General features: G+C 37.6%; 2 protein-coding genes across 2 annotated transcripts; both read right to left on the reverse strand.

Annotated features, from left to right (window-relative positions):
• Nucleotides 1-10,400: 10,400 nt before the first annotated feature.
• Nucleotides 10,401-14,331, reverse strand: LOC122362607 (extracellular calcium-sensing receptor-like). The gene is given in 7 exon segments (XM_043264144.1): nucleotides 10,401-11,314; nucleotides 11,478-11,601; nucleotides 12,341-12,568; nucleotides 12,724-13,479; nucleotides 13,609-13,897; nucleotides 14,067-14,301; nucleotides 14,304-14,331. Coding segments are annotated over 7 exon segments (2,565 nt in total). The 5' UTR covers nucleotides 14,323-14,331.
• Nucleotides 14,332-19,453: 5,122 nt separating this feature from the next.
• Nucleotides 19,454-23,114, reverse strand: LOC122362604 (extracellular calcium-sensing receptor-like). Its single transcript, XM_043264141.1, has 6 exons — nucleotides 22,906-23,114; nucleotides 22,381-22,669; nucleotides 21,543-22,298; nucleotides 21,208-21,435; nucleotides 20,447-20,570; nucleotides 19,454-20,364 (listed from the first exon to the last, which is right to left on the reverse strand). The coding sequence occupies exons 1-6, from the start codon at nucleotides 23,112-23,114 to the stop codon at nucleotides 19,454-19,456; spliced, it is 2,517 nt and encodes an 838-aa protein (XP_043120076.1).
• Between the last annotated feature and the right edge of the window lie 1,051 nt (nucleotides 23,115-24,165).

Consider the following 24,165-nt stretch of genomic DNA (forward strand, 5'->3'; position numbering starts at 1 on the left):
AGATGTTTATTTATTTCTTTTCTTTACTCTTTTCTTTTAGCTCTTACGGTTGATTCTCAGTGACACAGGGATGTGCTACATCTTACGGCATTCAACGGTTACTTCATCATGAAGAGCATTCGAATAAAGAGTGTGAATCACCCATTGGAAAGTCATCTATCATTTTGTTAAACCAGGGAGCTAGTGTAAGAGCATTAGAGGAAGTGCCTTGGCATGGTTTAAATCATATCTATCTGACCGCTATCAGTTTGTAGCACTAAATGAGGAGCTATCATATCGCTCAAAAGTGAAATATGGAGTTCCTCAAGGCTCAGTGCTAGAACCTTTATTTTTCAACCTATACATGTTACCTCTGGGAGATATTATCAGGAGACATGGTGTTAGCTTTCACTGCTATGCTGATGATACTCAGCTCTATATTTCAGTGCAGCCTGGTGACACACACCAAATTAAGAATCTAACAGAATGCATAGTCGTGATAAAAAAACTGGATGATGAGTAACTTCCTAATGCTAAATTCTGAAACAGAGGTGCTAATAATTGGACCTAAAAACCCCACATATAATAATCTAGCACACAGTCTAACACTTGGCTGATCTGTTAATTCTTCATCATCAGTTAGGAACCCAGGTGTGCTGTTTGACAGCAATCTTTCCTTCAAAAACCATGTTTCCAGCATCTGTAAAACTGTAAAACCTCTAATGCAGAAATATTAATTCATGCGTTTATGACCTCAAGGTTAGATTATTGTAATGCTTTATTGGGTGGTTGTTCTGCACACTTGATCCAAAACGCGGCAGCTAGAGTCCTTACTAGAACTAGAAAGTATGATCGTATTAGCCTGGTTCTGTCAACACTGCACTGGCTCTCTATCAAACATCGGATAGATTTTAAAATCTTATTAATTACCTATAAAGCCCTGAATGGTTTAGCTCCTCAATACTTGAGCGAGCTCTTATCACATTATAGTCCTGCACGTCCGCTGCGTTCTCAAAACTCTGGCCATTTGATAATACCTAGAATATCAAAATCAACTGCAGGCGGCAGATCCTTTTCCTATCTAGCACCTAAACTCTGGAACAATCTCCCTAACTCTGTTCGGGAAGCAGACACACTCTGCCAGTTTAAATCTAGACACATCTTTTTATCTTAGCCTACACATAACACACCAACACACTTTTTATTATTCAAATCCTTTAAAGATTTTTAGGCTGCATTACTTAGATTTGCTGGAACCGGGAACACTACTCCTAAAATACGATGTACTTGTAAATTGTAAAAAGAATGGCATCTACGCTAATATTAGTCCCGTTTCTTTCTTAATCTGTTTCACAGTTTGTATCCAGACTAGATTGTGGATCAGCGCCCAGAGATTATGTTCATCAGAGACCAGAACACCTAGATGTGCTCTGTGGACTGATCACCAGATCCTGATGCACACACACACACAGTCGTTTACACTATCTGACACAGCTGCGTTTAAAATTGAACTAGAAGTTAAGTGCTGGGTGTCCGGTCAGTGGAGAACTGGCCCCAACTGAGTCTGGTTTCTCCCAAGGTTTTTTTTTCTCCATTCTGTATGGATGGGGTTTTGGTTCCTTGCCGCTGTTGCTTCTGGCTTGCTTTGTTGGGGACACTTAACTTCTAGTGATTATCGTTGAATTGATTACAGAGACTGTCTCTGCATTTAATAACAAATTGTTCACTCTCGTCATTATACATCCCTGTCATTGTATTGTTCTACTTTATACTGTACAGTGCTTTGATGCAACCTGTGTTGTTAAAAGCGCTATATAAATAAAAATGATTGATTGATTAATTGATTGAGAGAAGTTGGGTTCCTGCCAGGGACATACCGGATCATTCCCTCATTGATGATTACAATCAGTGGGTAGATGGGGGGAGAGCGCCAGGTGGTGCTCCTAGGAGTGATGGTACTCTCACTGTCACTCTGTCATCCGTGCACTCTTCTGAATGTTTTGTATATTTGAGTGTGAGTGTGTCACTGATTGTGGTGTGAGCTAATTAGTCACAGCTGTCACTTGTTTGTGACTATGCAAGGCTTGCTATTTTTACCTTGTGTTGTCAGATCCTTGGTGTTTGTATTATGTGTTCCTGGGTTTGCTAATTCTCCAGCTCCTAGTTCCTCAATTCTCCTCTCTTTGAGAATTATTGCCTCTGTGGGATTGGCTGACTGTTGTGCTCCTTTGCTACCTGGTAAAAAAAAAACAAACATTACAATTCTTGATGTTTTGTATGTTTAGATATTCATATTTCGAAATATATACCAATCATAACATAGAGACACTGCAGTATACATAAAATATGATGTACAGTTCATCTAAAGAAAACTTCACTTCACATAAAGAAAGTGAGTACACTTGCAGTACACAAATACTAAACAAGTAAGTTACTGACACTACACTTCAAAGTGTACTAAAAATGCTACTTAAGTATTTAATTAAGTAAACTACCAGTATACCTATGTCACAGTATCTGTTATTTAGGTTTAAATTTTTGTGTTCCTGTTTTTCTGTATTTGGTCATGTTTCTGTTCTTGTTTAGTTGATTGATTAATGATTTTCCACTCTTGTCTGTCCACTTGTTTCAGTTCTCCCTGTGTTCAAATACCCCGTTTGTTTCATTTTGTGTTTTTCAGGCCTTAATGTGGTACTCAAGCTCCAAAGTGGCCTCCGAAACTCTGTGCACTGCAATGGCTCCCAAAGCTCTCTGAATCGCAGTGGCTCCCTGGACTGCCTGACGCGACATGGCTGCCAATGCCACTCCTATGCCACCCTCAATCTTCCTGTGACTCTTCCCTGTATCAGCCTCCAGAGCGCCTGCCCTCCCTTTGTATCAGTAGCCTTCCATCTGGAAGTGATGTTGTAAGGGTCCCCCTTTTCCTGCAGAACGGAATCCAGAGGCCCTGGTCGAAGGTCAATGCGTGTTCGATCTTTTCTTTGCATCTCGTTGAAAATCCCTAATATTTATTAATCTTTTGGGTTTCCAATTATAGTACTGACCTTATACATACTCTTAATCTGACTCCAATCTTTTGTGATTTTATTTATATTTATTAAAATGTAACTGCTGATCCCTCTAGTTGTGATTAAATTTGGATCATTAATTAACTATAATATTTCCTAGTTCCGACTTATCGTTCGTTAGGAGTCTGGGTCACTTAAAGACCTTGTTTGGCCAGAACAGACTCACGACACATCTGGGCTAGTCCAGGTCTTAGTCAGAGGCTACCCCGTAGATTGCTTACCTTAATGCAGCCATCTCCTCGATAGACTCAAAAAGAGTAATTTTTTATGCGTTCCCTAAGTAAGTTAGCATGCTAAGCCAGTTTGGTGGCCAGAAGTCAAGATCTCAAAACGGCTCCATTCATCGATCATTGATCTGACTCACCCTAGCACGCCAACAATGCGGAAAACCTCAGAAGTCACTAACCTACTAGAAAAGTTATTTCAGACAATATTATAAGTTAACCAAGATTAACATTTATTTTGCCAGGCAAGAACAGTTTCCAAATTAGTATAATCGATAAACATTTGCACAACTGATCAGCAGTACAAAAATAACACAAAACAAAATAAAACAAACTTAAAAGTTCAGTATACCTCGAGAGAGCGATCCTCCTGTTCCAGCAAGAGGATGAGGAAATTAGGGTCAACGAACATGGAAATCATTAGGGCAAAAAATAAACGATAGGGGAAAACACGCCGCTATTAAACTTCTTTACAGGTCCTATTGTTCTGTCACGTTGTGGTTGTAAAGAGAAGGAGCGCTAGACGAGAATATAAAATAAATAATTTTTTATCTTTTATGCACGAATACACAATAGTTGCAAGCATGCAGATAGTCAGACGGAACAAAAATATAAACAGAAACAAAATAGACTAAAATACTCAAAGTACATTAAAGACACACCAGAAGACAATGATACAAGTATAAAAGAACCATCACCTCCACCACAAAAGAGTGCTTTCTAAGCAACCTCCCTGATTTTTCTTAACTCCTTAGCACATCCAATACAGCAAAAAACCTTGACCTTAACAGAAACTATGCATTTTCTTTTTTTCTAGAACTTTAGATACAGTTGCTCCTTTAACGCTTAAGAAAGATGAAAGAAAACAATCTGAAAATGGAGCACAGGTGGAGAATAACAAAACTAGAAGTAATTCATATTGCCTGGCGAGAAATTATCCTATTGTACAGAAAAGCATTAAAAACTGCTAGATCTGATTATTTTTTGTCTCTTTTAGAAGAAAACACACAACCCCCAGTATTTATTCAATACAGTGACTAAATTAACGCGAACTAAAGCGTCAACAGGTGCTGTTATTCCCCAAGAGTATAGCAGTAATGACTTCTTGAACTACTTTCAAGATTGATACTATCAGAGACAAAATTGTAACTATGCAGCCGTCAGCCACAGTATCGCATCATAAAAAAAATCCATTAATTCTCTATTATAGAGGAAGAATTGCACAAACTTGTTAAATCATCTAAACCATCAACATGTGTATTAGCCTCTATTCCATATAAACTATTAAAAGATCTGCTTCCATAGTCATAGATCCTATTCTGACCATTATTAATTCATCATTGTCATTAGGATATATCCCCAAAAACTTCAAACTGACTGTAGTTAAGAAACCACATCTTGACTCCAAAGACTCTGTAAATTATAGACCAATCTCTAATCTCCCTTTTCTGTCAGAAATACTAGAAAAGGTAGTATCCTTACAAGTATATTCATTCTTAGAGAAAAATAGTATCTGTGAGGATTTCCAATCAGGATTTAGACCGTACCATAGTACTGACACAGCTCTCATTAGAGTTACAAATGACCTGCTTTTATCGTCTGATCATGGTTGTATATCGTTATTAGTGGTATTAGATCCTAGCGCAGCGTTCAACACTATCAATTACAACATTCTATTGAATAGATTAGAAAACTATGTTGGCATTAGTGGAAGCGCCTTAGCATGGTTTAAATCATATCTATCTGACTGCTATCAGCTTATAGCAGTAAATGAGGTGGCATCATATCATTCACAAGTGAAATATGGAGTACCTCAAGGCTCAGTACTAGGGTCATTTAATAACAAATTGTTCAATCTCATCACTATACATCATTGTACTTTATACTGTTCAGTGCTTTGATACAATCTGTTTTGTTAAAAGTGCTATATAAATAAAAGTGATTGATTTGCATAAACACAGCAATGATAGTATATTCACTTCATAGGTATGAGATCGAACAAGTGCTGAGGGAAAGCTGTGTGATTGGTGATTGGATGAGTAACAGTTGCAGGTGATTGATGGTAATTGATTGGTGAGTCTACTAATAAAAAACAGAAACTGCAATTGAATAGGATAATATAATGTTTCCTCAGAAAATTATTTGAATGGTCTTGTCAGCCATTATTACTGTAACCCATTTAAAACACAACAAGCAAAACTCATAATAACCACTAAAAGTTTTGTAATTTAATTCTTATTGACGATGTGCACAGGAAGTGTGTAGAAGAAGAGCAGTCAGTAATCAGTGGAGGGCTCCCCCTGGTGGACGGATGGGTGGTTGTAGCGGTTGTACCATCCGTTACAGATGTACAAGCACCAGACACTGACTGTAAACGTAAACTTCACAAAAACTACAAACTGGTTCTTCAGATCTGATTGGTTAATCACAATGTTGTTCCAGGGTCAACAAAGATGCTGATCATGGAACATGTCGAAATCAGGTTCTGCAAAATTCTGCTGAAGAGCTTAAGCATTAAAATAATTTCTAAATAATACATTTCATTTTAAATAAAATGTAATACATTTCCTTTTTTTTCTTTTAGAAATATTTAAGAAATTATTACACAACTAATTAATACCAGCAATAACAATGAATAAAGTCAGTCAAAGATCTGTTTATTCACATGGTTGTATTTTGTAAAACAAAAAATTATTTAATAAAAACTTACAATATTTATATACAAATATAAATACATTATATTGCAACAAAAACAAAGTAGTTTATTATAATTTCTGTATATTGCATACAGAGTTAAACTATGTGTAATTTAGGACTACGCAGGACTGCGTTGATGTAAGAGTGTGGCTGAACTAACGCCCTTCGTGCACGAGGCCTGTTTACATACAAGAAGTGATTTATTGTAACAATCACACTGCGTCAGTTCAGGTCAATATTGTACTTTAACTGTTCGTGCAATTCTAAGAGTTTGTGTTTTTTTTCTACAGGGCCACTACTGTATCATTGTTACTTCAATCAATCAATCAATCATTTTTATTTATATAGCGCTTTTAACAACACAGGTTGCATCAAAGCACTGTACAGTATAATGACAGGGATGTATAGTGACGAGAGTGACCAATTTCTTATTAAATGCAGAGACGGTCTCTGTAGTCAATTCAACGATAGTCACTAGAAGTTAAATGTCCCCAACCAAGCAAGCCAGAGGCGACAGCGGCAAGGAAACAAAACCCCATGCATACAGAATGGAGAAAAAAAAACCTTGGGAGAAACCAGACTCAGTTGGGGTCAGTTCTCCTCTGACCGGACGCCCAGCACTTAACTTCCAGTTCAATTTTAAACGCGGCTGTGTCAGGTAGTGTAAATGACTTAGTGTGTGCGTGTGCGTGTGTGTGTGTGCATCAGGATCTGGTGATCTGTCGACGGGCGCATCTAGGTGTTCTGGTCTCTGATGAACATAATCTCTGGGTGCTGATCCACCATCTAGTCTGGATACAAACTGTGAAAACAGATTGAGAAAGAAACAGGACTAATATTAGCGTAGATGCCATTCTTTTTACGATGTCACAAGTACATCGTATTGTAGGAGTAGTGTTCCCGGTTCCAGCAAATCTAAGTAATGCAGCCTAAAAATCCTTTAACGGATTTGAATAATAAAAGGTGTGTTGGTGTGTTATGTGTAGGCTAAGTTAAAAGATGTGTCTTTGATCTAGATTTAAACTGGCAGAGTGTGTCTGCTTCCCGAACAGAGTTAGGGAGATTGTTCCAGAGTTTAGGTGCTAGATAGGAAAAGATCTGCCGCCCGCAGTTGATTTTGATATTCTAGGTATTATTAAATGGCCAGAGTTTTGAGAACGCAGCGGACGTGCAGGACTATAATGTGATAAGAGCTCGCTCAAGTATTGAGGAGCTAAACCATTCAGGGCTTTATAGGTAATTAATAAGATTTTAAAATCTATTCGATGTTTGATAGGGAGCCAGTGCAGTGTTGACAGAACCGGGCTAATATGATCATACTTCCTAGTTCTAGTAAGGACTCTGGCTGCTGCGTTTTGGACTAGCTGAAGTTTGTTTATTAAGCGTGCAGAACAACCACCCAATAAAGCATTGCAATAATCTAACCTTGAGGTCATAAACGCATGAATTAATATTTCTGCATTAGAGGTCGAAAGCATAGGTCGTAATTTAGATATATTTTTAAGATGGAAAAACGCAGTTTTACAGATGCTAGAAACATGATTTTCAAAGGAAAGATTGCGGTCAAACAGCACACCTAGGTTCCTAACTGATGATGAAGAATTAACAGAGCAGCCATCAAGTGATAGGCTGTGTTCTAGATTATTATATGTGGGGTTTTTAGGTCCAATTATTAGCACCTCTGTTTTTTCAGAATTTAACATTAAGAAGTTACTCATCATCCAGCTTTTTATATCGACTATGCATTCTGTTAGATTCTCAATTTGGTGTGTATCACCAGGCTGCGCTGAAATATAGAGCTGAGTATCATCAGCATAGCAGTGAAAGCTAACACCATGACTCCTGATAATATCTCCCAGAGGTAACATGTAAAGGTTGAAAAGTAACGGTCCTAGCACTGAGCCTTGAGGAACTCCATATTTCACTTTTGATCGATATGATACCTCCTCATTTAATGCCACAAACTGATAGCGGTCAGATAGATATGATGTAAACCATGCTAAGGCGCTTCCTCTAATGCCAACATAGTTTTCTAGTCTATCCAAGAGAATGTTGTGATCGATAGTATCGAATGCTGCGCTAAGATCTAATAGCACTAATAACGAGATAAAACCACGATCAGATGATAGAAGCAGGTCATTAGTAACTCTAATGAGAGCAGTCTCAGTACTATGGTACGGTCTAAAACCTGATTGGAAATCCTCACAGACACCATTTTTTTCTAAAAAGGAATACAGTTGTGAGGATACTACCTTTTCTAGTATCTTTGAGAGAAAGGAGATTAGAGATTGGTCTGTAATTTACTAAGTCTTTGGGATCAAGATGTGGTTTCTTAATGAGAGGTTTAACTACAGCCAGTTTGAAGGTTTTGGGAACATATCCTAATGACAATGATGAATTAATAATGTTCAAAATAGGATCTATGACTTCTGGAAGCAGATCTTTTAATAGTTTAGATGGAATAGGGTCTAACATACATGTTGCTGGTTTAGATGATTTAACAAGTTTGTACAAGTCTTCTTCTCCTATAATAGAGAAAGAGTGTAATTTTTCCTCAGGGGTTCTAAAGCTCACTAACCGATGTGAAACTGTAGTTGACGGCTGCATAGTTACAATTTTATCTCTGATGGTATCAATCTTAGAAGTAAAGAAATTCATGAACTCATTGCAGCTATACTCTTGGGGCATATTAGCACCTGTTGATGCTTTATTTTTTGTTAATTTAGTCACTGTACTGAATAAATACCGGGGGTTGTGTTTGTTTTCTTCTAAAAGGGATGAAAAATAATCAGATCTTGCTATTTTTAATGCTTTTCTGTATGACAGCATACTCTCCCGCCAGGCAATACGAAATACTTCTAATTTGGTTTTTCTCCACCTGCGCTCCATTTTCCGGGCTGCTCTCTTTAGGGTGCGTGTGTTTTCATTATACCATGGAGTCAGATTGTTTTCTTTTATCTTTTTTAAGTGCAAAGGAGCAACTGTATCTAAAGTGCTAGAAAAAAGAGAGTGCATAGTTTCTGTTACATCATCAAGTTTTTGCGTCGTATTGGATGAGCTAAGGAATTGAGATAAGTCAGGAAGGTTATTTAGAAAGCTTTCTTTTGTGGTGGAAGTGATGGTTCTACCATACTTGTAATAAGGTGCAGAGTTTACAGGTTTAACTATACAGAGTTCACACAAGACTAGATAGTGATCTGAAATGTCATCACTTTGCTGCAGTACTTCAACCATTTTAACATCTATTCCATGTGACAGTACTTGTGTTTCAATATCTGAGTTTTCTTATTGCATGCAAGAAAAGACAACAAAATTGTACTTAAAAAATTATCTTTATTTTGATGTTGAATTATTTTGCTTTGGAAGCAGTGGATATACCAGCACTGTATTTTATTTTTTTATTCTGGTTGTTGTGGCTACAAGCCTAAAGAAAAGAAAAGAAACAGAAACTCCTAACAAGTTAAAAGAGGAATAAATAGGTATTGGTCCTGCATGTTCATTTCCTGTGACCACGTGTGTGTGTGTGTGTGTGTGTGTGTGTGTGTGTGTGTGTGTGTGTGTGTGTATATATAAAACCTTTGTGCCATCACTAACAACAATCCAGATGGGGCCAATTGTCACACAACCACACCATTGCACCAGAGTGGATAAAATAATGAAGCTAGAAGCGTGACAGAAGCAGACATTTGGTTCTAGGAAAAAACTCTTGTATTGAGTATTGATATTTTATATATCAATGACTTAAATAAAAGAAAAGAAGTTACAGTGATTATTATTATTATTATTTTGTCAGTAGTGCGCATCAATAATGCTGAATGAGTCTGGTTTTAATAATGAGAACACACATGCATTCAGTTGCACATTCTCCATTAGAGCATATAAATTAAGCTATTGATAAATGCTAATATGTTTACTTCAGATTTTGCAAGAAATGATGCAATCTGAGGATGTCTAAGTGTTGTCTCCAATCTCACTTTACTGTCATCCTTTTAACCAATGCATCAAAAAGTAGCTTGCTCATAAGCAGAAAATATTAATTATATAAGTTAGAGTATTTGTAAGTTATGACAGATGCAGCATTCTTGCATCAATGAAAGAAAGAGACAGATATATATATATATATATGAAACCAAATAAACTGCAAGCGTTGCAGCATTTTTTTTCATAAGCATCATGTGTGCTTATTATGCCAATGATTAGCGTACATTATATTTAGCATTGGAAATTAAATTCTCCATCACACAATCATCAGAAATGTTGATGTTAGCTGATAGCCTGATATTTAAACATGGAAATGAGCATGACCCCATCTGGCCTGCTTAAGTATTCGGCAAGCTGCAAATACAAGGCACGATCAAGCTCAGGAAGTGACTGTAGATACGACTGGTCCTGGCGCACACTAGCACATTCGCTTTTGACAGTGAAAACATGGCTAATGGGACATTGCAGAGGTTTTTCCAATTACATGTTTTTTTGTATTTTGTTTAGGCTTAAACAAAATAATATAGCATTTAGGTGCAAATATGCAGAATAGTAAACCAAAGCTTGAGGCTAGTATGGCAAATATCTCAACAGCTACAGTAAATTTTCCAGGTGAACTGACATATGCTGGTATAAATGTAATCCATACAGCACAGAATATCAGCATACTGAATGTGATGAATTTGGCTTCATTGAAGTTATCAGGCAGTGTGCGAGCTAGAAAAGCTAGAATGAAGCACAAGAAAGCCAATAGGCCAATATAACCCAGCACCGCCCAGAAACCTACAGTAGAACCCAGACTACACTCAATGATGACTTTTTCTTTGTAATATTTCATATTTTTGTGGGGAAATGGAGGTGATATTGTTAGCCAAAGCATACAGATAAGAACCTGTATAAGTGTAAAGACAAAAACACTAAGTCGTTGTTGTACAGGCCCAAACCATTTCATAACATTACTTCCTGGAAGTGTAGCCTTGAAGGCCATTAACACCACTATTGTTTTCCCCAAAACACAGGAGATACAGAGAACAAAAGTGATCCCAAATGCTGTGTGACGCAACATACAGGACCACTCAGTGGGCCGACCAATGAAAGTAAGTGAACAGAGAAAACACAGAGTCAATGAAAAGAGCAGCAGGAAGCTCAGCTCTGAGTTGTTGGCTTTTACTATAGGGGTGTCCTTTTTGCTGTAAAACAGGAAGGCCACCAGCACAGTTAATCCTGCTCCAAAAAGTGAGAAAAAGACTAGAACTATACCCATAACTTCTGTGAATGACAGAAACTCTACAGCCTTTAAAACACATTTATTTTTTTCAGCATTAGACCAGTATTCACCTGGACACAGCTTGCAGTTATTTGAATCTGGAAAGAAAGTTATGATCACTACAGTTAGAGACAAAAGGAAATGTTTGTCCTTTATTAACTCCTTTGAAAAGAAACTGCATCCTTAACAGTAAAAAGAGAAACCAAAAAGAGCAACTAACTAATTTGTAACTTTGTAACAATAATATGAGCTGTAGATTACCTGTCTCATTACTGATTTCTCCTTCTGCACATGGAATACAGTCATAACAGCAGACAGGTCGACCTTTCTGTGCAGCCTTCCTAGTTCCTGGAGGACAGCTCTCACTGCACACAGACCTTGGCTTCTACACGTGCAAGTATGGTTAAATGAAGAAACATGCATTTAAATAAACAAAGAGTTTGTCTTTATGCTAATTTTTCTTAATGTTGTTCTTTTGTTAATGTATTTTTAGAGAGAACATTATTCCTGCCCAACAGTAATTGAAATAATTCACAATTGCTATCACAAAGGGTTTTTTTTTAAACGATAAAGTTTTTTGGTGGTAGATATGTCCTGTTTCTTTAAACTCTGAATAGAAGAATAGGATCAAAGCTTAGAAAAGAGGCAACATTTTTTATTTAATTTTTTTTTTTTACATCAGATTTACCTGCATACTATGGTATCATTAGCTATGTTTCCATCCAAAGATTAAAATTAAACTCATGCGCAAAACTGGAATATCACATAAAACATTTGAGAATAATTTCCATCCAACGAGTCAAAGAGAACAAAATCGTCACTTCCTGGTAATCTGGCATTAAATATCACTAAGAAGTCTAGGAGAAGCTACTAAATATAATAATTTTCATATTACTTATGCCTCAGAGCAGACAAAATGCGGCCACTAGATTTAGAGGTGAATACCAGCTGTGTAAATGCAGATGTGTAAGACTGTAATTAAACAGAAATACTTTGAAGACCGATTTTGGTCAGGCATTTTAGAAATGACTATAACAATATAAAGATACTGTTTAGATCGGTCCACTGGTTAGTTTTTTTTTAAAGATAATTTAAAAAATGTAAATAATAATTTAAAAAATAACCTTCAGATTTCCTCCAGCCCAGATTATGTTTTCAGTGTTGAGCACAAAGCTCAGGTTAGGAGGAAGTGAGGCGTCATAGTAACCCACTGCTTTAAACTGGAATGATCCATCTGAATCCTGTTGCCAGTTCACAACTTCATAATGGGCAATTGTGGCACCAGTGCTGTCAAACCACACACGATCTCCAAACTTTACAGTGAAGTTGGTTGTTTTCAGTGCTTCGACCACCTAATGCATAAACAAACAGAAAGACAAAAAATATATAACCAATTAAAAAGAACTGTTCTTAACTCATTTTACAAAAAAAATTAAAACAACAGCAGCAAAAAAACATCTATTAAGTGCTTTCTCTTAATCTGTCTTCTGTTTGCTTTCTCTTTTACCTGCTGCGGTTCTATTGCAAGGCTTTTATCACAACTTTCTTCATGCGTGCACTTGAGTAGATTGTGTAGTGAATGAGCCACAGCATAAACTGCTTTGTAGACATGACTTGAATATCTGTGTTCAGGCACATCATCATTATAGTTTTTCAGATCAAATAGATCCTGATATCTCCTGCAGCTTACTGCATATTGAGAAACATTTCCCTCAATATGCGAGCATGGGAAAGCTGTGTCCCAGAATGCTTTTATAACATAATCTGAAAAACCCTCAAAATTTATTTTTCGCAGTGCAAACCCCAGTGACCCCCCAAGCACCCGAAAACTGTTTGAAGTTATATAATTCTTTGAGGTTATCCATCCCTCTACTCCGATTATTTGGAAGCCTGTAAGATTCTGAACAGTCAGCTGTTCAATTAATAAGCCCATCTCAATGAATGAAACAAATGCAACAATTACTTTTGCTGTGCTTTTTTTTATTGTATCTACTACTTTTTTAAGTTTCTCTGGCTCTGTTCGGTAGAACTTCACAGAGTACTCCACGCAAATCCCCTCTTTCTGTGCTGTGTTCAGAAATATGGCCATTCCATAGTTTCCATAGTCATTGTCACTGTTCACAGCTCCAACCCAAGACCAGCCTAAGTGCTTGACAATGTATGCAAGTGCTCTGCCTTGGTGGTAATCACTAGAAATAGTCCTGAAGAATGACGGGAAATCTTTCCTGTTGCTGAGACATTCACATGAGGCTGAGTGACTTATCTGAGAGAGAAGGAAAGAGAGAGAGAAAGAGAGAGAGAGAGAGAGAGAGAGAGGAGAAACAAAGAGCAAACAATTAAAACTTTCATCAATATGGTGATTTTGTCAAAAATTTTTGTTATTACTCTTTACCACTGGAATTTTAAAAGGTCCTGTTGTTCTGGACAGAATCACTGTGGCAGACGACTCTGTTTCTCCTATGATAGCATGTATAGAAGACTGTCCATTGCACGTCTCCCCTAATGAAAATTTTGGACCATTCATCAATCCCATAGTTGCACTCATAGAAGACAGTCTTGAACCACAGGTATCATAAATTTGGTAACCAATAGAAACATTTGGGAGTAAATCTTCACTTCTGTTAATCTCCTCAATGGCAAAGATCATTATCTGAGCCAGCCGAAAATCTCTTAGATTCACACTATGAAAATAAACATATTGCTAATATAAAACATGACATGAAAAAGTAAAACACAGTGTTTGCATTCTTGTAAAGCAATGCAAATAAACACACACACAGATGTTTTAATTTTAAACACCTGTCTATGTTCTCTGATTTTATATTTATGAAAGTGTAGAATGTAACAAACCTGGAGCATGATAGAGGTTGAGGTTTTTGTTTAAATGCAAATGATGGTAATGTTTCTTTACTGTGGATTGCAAAAATTCCTCCAATAGTTACATCTCCGTCTTTGGAAAGTAGTGGGTATTTAGGTTCTCCCATCATTCGGCAAAGTGTGTTTTCCACATTTGTCTGAAGGTGATGGAAAAGAAGGAGTGTGTAAAGAAAGAGAAACATTCTAAAGACTGAGCTCCTTACTGAAAATGCAACTGACCTGACACCATATTTGCACTTTTATAGACTGACTTAATATGGGTGAATGAATTGGAACATCATAATCTGATAGATTCTCTTGTGCTTTCTCTCTCTCTCTTTCACTCCACTGAACCTACACTCACCCAGACACCGACTCTGTACACCCACTCCTAGCATGTGTATTATTATAATTAATTAATTAATTTATTTGTATAAAAGTTATTTTGAGAACATAAGTTTAAATCTACATGGTGCTACTGGCATCAACAGCTTTTTTAAAACTGAGCAGAGAGAACATTAAAATAGTCAGTAAGACATGATGCTCTGTCGAGACATATTTTATTGGTGGTGGATGTGGGAGCATACAGTGCCTTGTGAAAATATTCGGCCCCCTTGAACTTTGTGACCTTTTGCCACATTTCAGGCTTCAAACATAAAGCTATAAGACTGTAAGGGAGCTAGGAGCCTAGGGGGAGCCAACAGGTGTACGAGCCGATGTGGAGTCCGGGACTCGGAGGTGGGACGGTGAGGCGAGGGATCCTTCACCCACGATGGCGATGGAGACCGGCAGACCCGTGGCGAGCACCAGATGGTGAGCTGAGGATGAGCACAGGGGCTGCTGGGAACCATCGACAGCGTGTGGCAAGGGTGGGAGGGTGTTAAAACTTGAGGCGGCGCATGAGGCGCGGGCACTGGAGGGGGCGGACGTGGCGCGGGCACTGGAGGGAGTGCACGTGGCATGGGCACTGGACAGAGCGCTTGGGGAAGAGTCTCAGGGGGCGCTCCTGAGACAGGTATTCAGGATGGCTGGACGGAACAGGCTGGAAAACAAGACGGCTGGACCGGACCAGCGGGCAAACAGAACAGCTGGACAGGAACAGGAACTCTGGGTACAGGTGAGGCGCCCAGTCTAAGTCCAAATCCACATCGTCCAGCTCCTCTTGTAGATCCAGCAGCCCCAGGTGGATAATCAGCTCATCCTCAGCCGTTGTGCAGTGGGCGGAGCTCCACTCCGCACTCTCGTTGCACACGGCTGTCTCCTCCGTGGCGAGCTCTGTTGCCGGCTCACGCACCTGGTCTGTCGTAGTCGGCTTGGGTCTGGTTAAGCTCCACGGCTCTGTCGCTCTCTTCGGCGATGGTTCCGTGGTCGTGCCAGACTCCGCGACAGCGCCATCGGTGGGCTCAGGCTTGAGCTCTACGACGTGGGGAGATGATGGGCTCTGGATCTGGAGTGGCCACTCTCGAGGGCCGTCCCCGAACAGCTTCACTCGTGTGGAGTTGTCGAGTCCTCGGAAGTAAAGTGAGCACAGGAAGCTGTCCGGGTAGTGCGAGTCGTTCGCGAGGGCGAGGAAGTCCTTTGTATAGCCCTCGAGAGAGCGATCCTCCTGATGAGGAAATTTGGGTCATCATAAGGGGAATCCATGACAAAAAAAAAAAGGGGGAAATACGCCGCTATTTACTTTTTGGTCCGATCGTACTGTCACGTTGTGAAGGAGCAGACGACAAGTAAAATAAACTTAAACAGATTTAATTCTTTTAAACGGGCAAAATAAACATATACAAACAGGTAGCCAGGCAGGCAGGCAGAACATAAACCACATAAGGACCTCGACGATCGGACAAAACTGAATACAAACACACAGGACTATATACACAAGGAAATTAACTAAATTAACAGGAAACAGTTGAAGACAATTATACTATAAACACGAAGGGAAGGTAGGGCACAGAGAGCACGTGGCACGAGACAAAAACAATAACAAAGCCCTTCGGTGGTTTGAGTCCTACCTCTCTGGTAGGTCTTTCAGGGTATCATGGAGGGGTGATGTCTCAGAGTCTCATCACCTCACTACTGGAGTGCCTCAGGGCTCAGTACTTGGGCCACTGCTTTTTTCCATCTACATGACATCACTGGGTTCTGTCATTCTGAAGCATGGCTTCTCTTATCACTGCTACGCTGACGACACTCAACTCCATCTCTCCTTTCAACCAGACGATCTACTGTTTCTGCACATATTTCTGCGTGCCTAAACGACATCTCAGTCTGGATGAAGGATCATCACCTGCAGTTAAACCTCACAAAAACAGAGCTCCTCGTTTTTTCCGCCAATCCCAACATACAGCACAAACTATCTTTTCAGCTAGGCTCGGCTACTGTATCCTCGTCTAGGTCAGCTAGGAACCTTGGAGTGATCATTGACGACCAGCTAACTTTCACTGAGCACATTTCAAAAACTGCTCGATCTTGTAGGTTTGTGCTGTACAACATCAGGAAAATCAGACGCTACTTATCAGAACACGCTACACAGATCCTCGACCAGGCACTAGTCCTGAGTAGACTGGATTACTGCAACGCCCTCCTTGCTGGCCTCCCAGCCTCTACAACCAGACCTCTTCAGATGGTCCAGAATGCAGCGGCAAGGGTGGTCTTCAACGAACCAAGGAGGGCCCACGTCACACCCCTCTTCATTAGTTTACACTGGCTTCCTATAGATGCCCACATCAAATTCAAATCCCTGATGCTGGCCTACAGGACAATCACAGGCTCCGCTCCCTCGTACTTACACTCACTAATTGAATCATATGTTCCCTCTAGGTGCCTACGCTCTGCAAACGAAAGGCGTCTTGCAGTGCCTTCACAAAAAGGTGCAAAATCACTCTTGCGCACCTTCACCTGGTCTGTTCCTCGCTGGTGGAACGATCTGCCCGTTGCCACTAGGGCAGCAGAGTCACTAGCAATCTTCAAAAACCAACTCAAAACTCATCTTTTTTGTTTGCACTTGACCCAACATTGATAGCACTCTCTTCTTCTCCTGCTCCTTCCTATCCTTTTCTTGTTTAAAAAAAAAAAAAAAAAAAAAAAAAAAGACTTGTGTCTTGCGTTAGGTAAGACAAGACCCCACTCAAGAGCACTTATGCACTACTGCCCTTTTGCTGATATTAATTTGCTTCTATATTTGCTTCTATATGCCTACGTCATTTGTACGTCGCTTTGGATAAAGGCGTCTGCTAAATGACTAAATGTAAATGTAAAATGTACACAAAGAGTCCAGAGACGTGACAGTAAACAATCTGCTGTGTCATCTGCAGATTTCAACTAAAGCTCTATCATGCAAAGCCATATGTGAACATGGTCCAGAAGTGCCGTCAGGTCCTGTGGATCAAAGCGGACCATTTTCCCATGTACTCGTGCACTTTAGACTTTAGCATACATATAATTTAATTTATTTTGGTGATGCAAATAAGAATTCTGTTAAATTCAGAAATAATTTAATTATGTTGATTTACCATCAGTGTTCTTTTAAGCTTTCTATTCATGAAAGAATTTTAAGCAGCAAAACTGTTTCAACTGTTGATAATAAATCAATAACATATATTAGAATGATTTCTGAAGGATCGTATGACTCTGAAAACTGGAGTAAAAGCAGATGAAAATTCAGATTTGCTGAACTGAATTAAAATATTATTTTAATTACAGGTGTTGGTCATATAATTAGAATAGTTGATTTAAAAAGTTGATTTATTTCACTAATTCCATTCAAAAAGTGAAACTCGTATGCTCGTATTCATTCATTACAGACAGACTGATATATTTTAAATGTTTATTTCTTTTAATGTTGATGATTATAACTGACAACTAATGAAAACCCCAAATTTAGTATTGTGAAAAGGTTTAATATTGAAGACACCTGGTGCCACACTCTAATCAGCTCATTAACTCAAAACACCTGCAAAGGCCTTTGAATGATCTCTTAGTCTAGTTCTGTATGCTACACAATCGTGGGGAAGACTGCTGACTTGACAGTTGTCCAAAAGACGACCACTGACACCTTGCACAAGGAGGGCAACACACAAAAGGTCATTGCAAAAGAGGCTGTCTGTTCACAGAGCTCTGTGTCCAAGTACATTAATAGAGTGGCAAAGGGAATGAAAAGATGTGGCTGAGTGACTCCACGCCACGCCGCATTGCTGTAGTAATTCAGGCAAAAGGAGCCTCAACTAAATATTGAGTACTGTACATGCTCATACTTTTCATGTTCATGTTTTATGTGTCTAGGCAAAGGCATTCCTCAGAACAGTCAGAACAGCTGTGCAGAGCTAACACAAGTTTAGTGGGTGTTCATTTCATACTTTTTGACAGCTATTTAATATAGGCCTATACAATATACATTGCATTTAATGAGTAAGGTACATGTACAACAAACTGGTAATGTCATAGTGGTACAGTATACTTTAATTGAATGTAGAACCTCAGACTAATAAAAGCTTTTCATAGCTAGCAAACAATAGCCTTTACAGATTTGTTTTCATTTGAATGTAAATTCAAAGCCATGTCTTTGACACTCTTTATGTTATTAAGCTTTTCGGTTACAATTCTGAGTAAGAACCCCTTTAGACAACAGTGTGTGCAGCAGGGAGCTAAACAAATCATTCAGACTGATTCATTAACCAGTTCACTGGTTTGCCAAAGGTTTGATCCAGCCTTTGAACAGACTTGACTAAAAAGAATGAATCATTCGCAAATGGACATTGCTCATTGCCCTGAGAAAAATAGTTTGTGCACTTAGAATAAATTGAAGCATTTTTAGCACTTAGTATTGCATGAAGATACAATAAGAGAGTTGCCCACAGTATATTAAAAGTATAAAAAATGTATTTGAGTAAAAGTACCCATCTTTAAAAATAAAGTTAAGTTACACCAAAAAATGTTCAAGTAAACCACATCTGTTTATAAAATTTACTGCATAAAATTTGTACATACATATTCATACAAGTGTATTTAATCAGTGTGTGTGTGTGTGCTGGTTTTTGTGGTTTACAGGGACAAAAATTTGTATAATAACATTGTTATGACAGAGGTATTACAATTCAAAGATGGTTTATGAGTACACTGCCAATGTCCTTGTAATTCAAAAGGGTTAAAAAACATACTAAATGTTTTTGAAAATCTAAAGATGCAAATAAAAATTTCCTGTTAGGGGTAAATTTGAGTATAGGGTTGGTGTAGTTTATATATATAAAAAAAAAAGAATAAAGAAAAAAAACCTTTATGCCTCTGGTAGAGTCCCCATAAAACACAAAAACCAAAAACTTGGTGTAAAGTTGGTCAATATAACAAAAAAAATTTAATTCAACATAAATTAAAATTAAAAATATATATTAAGTATTAACATATGTTTTTACCATCATATGTTTCTTAGTATTTTGATCAGGCTTAAGCAGGATGATATAACATTTAGGCGCAAATATGCAGAATAGTAAACCAAAGCTTGAGGCTAAAATGGCAAATATCTCTACAGCTACAGTAAGTTTTCCAGGAGAGCTGACATAAGCTGGAATAAATGTGATCCATACAGCACAGAATATGAGCATACTGAATGTAATGAATTTAGCTTCATTGAAGTTATCAGGCAGTGTGCGAGCTAGAAAAGCCAGAATGAAACACAAGACAGCCAATAGGCCAATATAACCCAGCACAGCCCAGAAACCTATAGTTGAACCTAGACTGCACTCAAGAATTATCTTCTCTTTAAAGTATTTCATATTTTTGTAGGGAAATGGAGGTGAAATTGTTAGCCAAAGCACACATATAAGAACCTGTATAAGTGTAAAGGCACAAACACTTAGTCGTTGTTGTGCAGGTCCAAACCATTTCATGACATTATTTCCTGGAAGTGTAGCCTTGAAGGCCATTAACACCACTATTGTTTTACCCAGAACACAGGAGATACAAAGAACAAAAGTGATCCCAAATGCTGTGTGACGCAACATACAGGACCACTCATTGGGCTGACCAATGAAAGTAAGAGAACAGAGAAAACAAAGAGTTAATGAGAAGAGCAACAAGAAGCTCAGTTCTGAGTTGTTGGCTTTTACTATGGGGGTGTCCCTAGATCTGTAAAACAGGAAGGCCACCAGCACAGTTAATCCTGCTCCAAAGAGTGAGAAAAAGACTAGCACTATTCCCATAACTTCTGTGAATGACAGAAACTCTACAGCCTTTAGCACACATTTATTTCTCTCAGCATTAGACCAGTATTCCCCTGGACACTGCTTGCAGTTATTTGAATCTGGAAAGGAAATTGCAATCACTAGTTGAAAAAAAAAAGTAAACATTAATGAGATTAACTGTCAGGTAGGCTATGAGAGTACCTGTCTCATTACTGATTTCTCCTTCTGCACATGGAATACAGTCATAACAGCAGACAGGTCTTCCTTTTTGTGCAGCTTTCCTAGTTCCTGGAAGACAGCTTTCACTGCACACAGACCTTGGCTTCTACATGAAAAAAAATACAGAAATGTATAGACTGGAGAATGTTACGTGTATTAGACATTTGTCAGTATTGTGTAGTACAGAATAGTGTATAATTAGAGCATGTAGTGTGTGTCTATCTATCTATCTATCTATCTATCTATCTATCTATCTATCTATCTATCTATCTATCTGTCTATCTGTCTGTCTGGCTGTCTGTCTGTCTGTCTATCTAATCTGTGTAATTTTTTATTATTTGTGTGCATACATTTTAGTAATAAAGTATACAATTGTTAGAGTATTGTTATAGGAATTTGCACCCTTCCTCAGTATTTAACTGATATACATTTATCAATTTTCTCATTCAAGAACACTGTTCCTTTTTCCACCAAATAAAACCTTATTTGCCACTATATTACTTTGCTGGAAATGTCATTCTGAAAATGCACCACATTAGAGAGAGTGTTTGTATCCCAGTTGTTTTCTGTATTTATCACAGTGTTGACAGATATTACTCAATGTTACTTCTTTCAGACCAACCTGCATTTAAAATGGTGAACCACATTTTCTTTGCTTTTTTTTTTTTAACTTCAGGACATTTATAAAGGTCAGTGCAAGTAGATGCCCTTAAAACAAAGCCATTTACAAACAATGTATTTACCTGCAGCTGTCCTTTAGTCCATATTATGTTTTCAGTCTTCAGCACAAAGCGCTGGTCAGGGGGAAGTGAGGCATCATAGTATCCCACAGATTTAAATTGTAATGATCCATCTGACTCCTGTTGCCAGTTCACAACTTCATAGTGGGCTACTGCGGCACCAGTGCTGTCAAACCACACACGATCTCCAAACTTTACAGTGAAATTTACTTTTTTCAGTGCCTCAACCACCTAATAAAAAAGACAATTCTGGCACATTATCATTGACATCTTTGTTCACCAAAATTCAGTAATACCCCTTTCTCTTCCTTTCTGTTAATCTGTCTTTTATCTTTTACCTGCTGTGGTTGTATTGTCAAGCCTTTCTCACAACCTTCTTTTTCTTTGCACTTTAGCAGATTGTGTAGGGAATGAGCCACAGCATAAACTGCTTTGTAGACATGGCTTGAATATCTTTGTTCAGGCACATCTTCATTATAATTTTTCAGTTCAAGTAGATCTTGGTATCTGCTGCAATTTACTGCATATTGAGAATAATTCCTGTGAATTAGTGAGCATGGAAAAGCTGTGTCCCAAAATGCTTTTACAACATAATTGGAAAACCCTTCCAAGTCAATTTTTCTTAATGCAAACCCTAATGACCCTCCCATCACCTGAAAACTTTTTGGAGTGATTAAACTCTTTGATGTTATCCATCCTTCCACTCCAACTATTTGTAGGCCAGTAATATTTTGAATACTTAACTGATCAATAAGTAAACCCATCTCAATAAAGGAAACAAATGCAACAACTACTTTTGCTGTGCTTTTTTTTATTGTATCTACCACTTTTTTTAGTTTTTCTGTCTCTGTTCGATAGAATTTCTCTGAGTACTCTACACAAATCCCCTCTTTCTGTGCTGTGTTCAGAAATATGGCCATTCCATAGTTTCCATAATCATTGTCACTGTTCACAGCTCCAACCCAAGACCAGCCTAAGTGCTTGACAATGTATGCAAGTGCTCTGCTCTGGTGGTAGTCACTAGAAATAGTCCTGAAGAATGAGGGGTGATCTTTCCTATTACTGAGACATTCACATGAAGCTGTGTGACTTATCTGGAAAAAAAATCAATAAATTAGTATATCAATATGACATCAATACCATTATGTCAGATTTTGGTTTTACTACTTTTTTTACCACTGGGATTTTAAAAGGTCCTGTAGTTCTGGACAGAATCACTGTGGCAGAAGACTCTGTTTCTCCAATAATAGCATGTATTGAAGACTGTCCATTGCACGTCTCCCCAGCTGCAAACTCCGGACCATTCATCAATCCCATAGTTGCACTCATAGAAGACATTCTTGAACTACAGGTATCATATATTCGGTAACCAATAGAAACATTTGGAAGCAACATTTCACTTCTATTAATCTCTTCAATTGCAAAGATCATCATTTGAGCCAGGCGAAAATCTGGTAGATTCACACTGTTAAAACATTTAATCAGTATGAAAAACAACAACAAATAAATAGATAAATATAGCAGAAGGATATATTTCCATTAAAAAAATAAATAAAATCACATACTTATGCTTTAAAAGACAATTATTTTCCAAATACATTGTAATAAAAATTAACTTATATATATATGATTCATTACATTGTGGTACATAAATTACCACCTTATGCATATTATCTTCTTATCATTTACAAAGTAACAAACCTGGAGCATGATAAAGGCTGAGGTTTTTGTGCAAACTCAAATAAAGGTAATGTTTCTTTACTATGCATTGCAAAAATTCCTCCAATTGTTGCTTCACCATCCTTGGAAAGTAGCGGGTACTTTGGATCTCCCATCATTTGACATAGTGTGTTTTCTGCCATTGTATAAAAGTAATTGTAAAGTGTGAGCGTGCAAAGTAAGAGAAGCATCCCTAGGATTGTTCAAATGTGACTGACGAATACAAGTGATCTGACAAATTATAAATACACACACACACACACACACACACACACACACATATATATATATATATATATATATATATATATATATATATATATATATATATATATATATATATAATATATATACATATATATATATATATATATATATATATATATATATATATATATAAATATATACATACATACGTGTGTGTGTGTGTGTGTGTGTGTGTGTTATGGATGACTGACGTAATGTGATTTCATAGGGCAGGGCGTGAGTCAGTACAATCAGGAAAGCAATAGGGTCAGTCGAAAACTGAAAGTGTAAGTTACTGCAACCTATCATGTCTTCAGGCACTTTTAATAAAAAAGAAGTTCATTGTACATGAAAGTGCTTTGCAGTGGTTACAAATATCTACTTATGACCGAAAATACTTCCATTGACTTCTAATCATATGCATGTGAATGTGGGAGTCTGGAAACTCAAGCTTGTGTGCATTTCACTGTGTACCAAAGTTAAATCAATCAATCAATCACTTTTTTTATATAGAGCTTTTAACAATACAGATTGTATTGTTAAAGCACTAAACAGTATCAAAAATCGAAGAATAGAGTGGTGGTAATGTATAATGACAAAATTAAACGCTTAATGTTTTATTAAATGCAGAGACAGTCTGTGTAATCAGTCAGTAATAATCCCTAGAGATAAAGTGTTTTCAACTAAGACAGAAGTAACAGCAGCAAGTATTCTGCTGAACTCTCATTTGTAGCACAAGAAGTCTTATGACCAACAGAAAAATTATATATTATGGATTTAGTTAACACAATCTTTAAAGCTGCAGACTTGCATTGTAAAAAAAAGTGGAGTAGACTGCATTTTCATAGATTTTTCATTTCCTATTTGTATAACACTCAAAGTTCCATTTATAAAAGTTTTCATATATGAATAATAATATAATATAATAACTCGTTTACAAAAGAATTATAAATGTGATTATAAAATGTAATTTTGATGCACTACCTGGCAAATTGT

This window comes from Puntigrus tetrazona, chromosome 18 (assembly GCF_018831695.1).
Source record: "Puntigrus tetrazona isolate hp1 chromosome 18, ASM1883169v1, whole genome shotgun sequence".
Classification (NCBI taxonomy): Eukaryota; Metazoa; Chordata; class Actinopteri; order Cypriniformes; family Cyprinidae; genus Puntigrus; species Puntigrus tetrazona.

What these genes read in the sequence shown, in the direction of transcription:
- LOC122362604 (XM_043264141.1), bottom strand. Translation starts at nt 23,114, where the DNA reads ATGCTTCTCTTACTTTGCACGCTCACACTTTACAATTACTTTTATACA. An exon ending in TGACAATACAACCACAGCAG is followed by an intron (nt 21,436 to 21,542) that starts GTAAAAGATAAA and finishes CTTTTTTATTAG; the next exon opens with GTGGTTGAGGCACTGAAAAA. An exon ending in GGACTAAAGGACAGCTGCAG is followed by an intron (nt 20,571 to 21,207) that starts GTAAATACATTG and finishes TTTTTCATGTAG; the next exon opens with AAGCCAAGGTCTGTGTGCAG.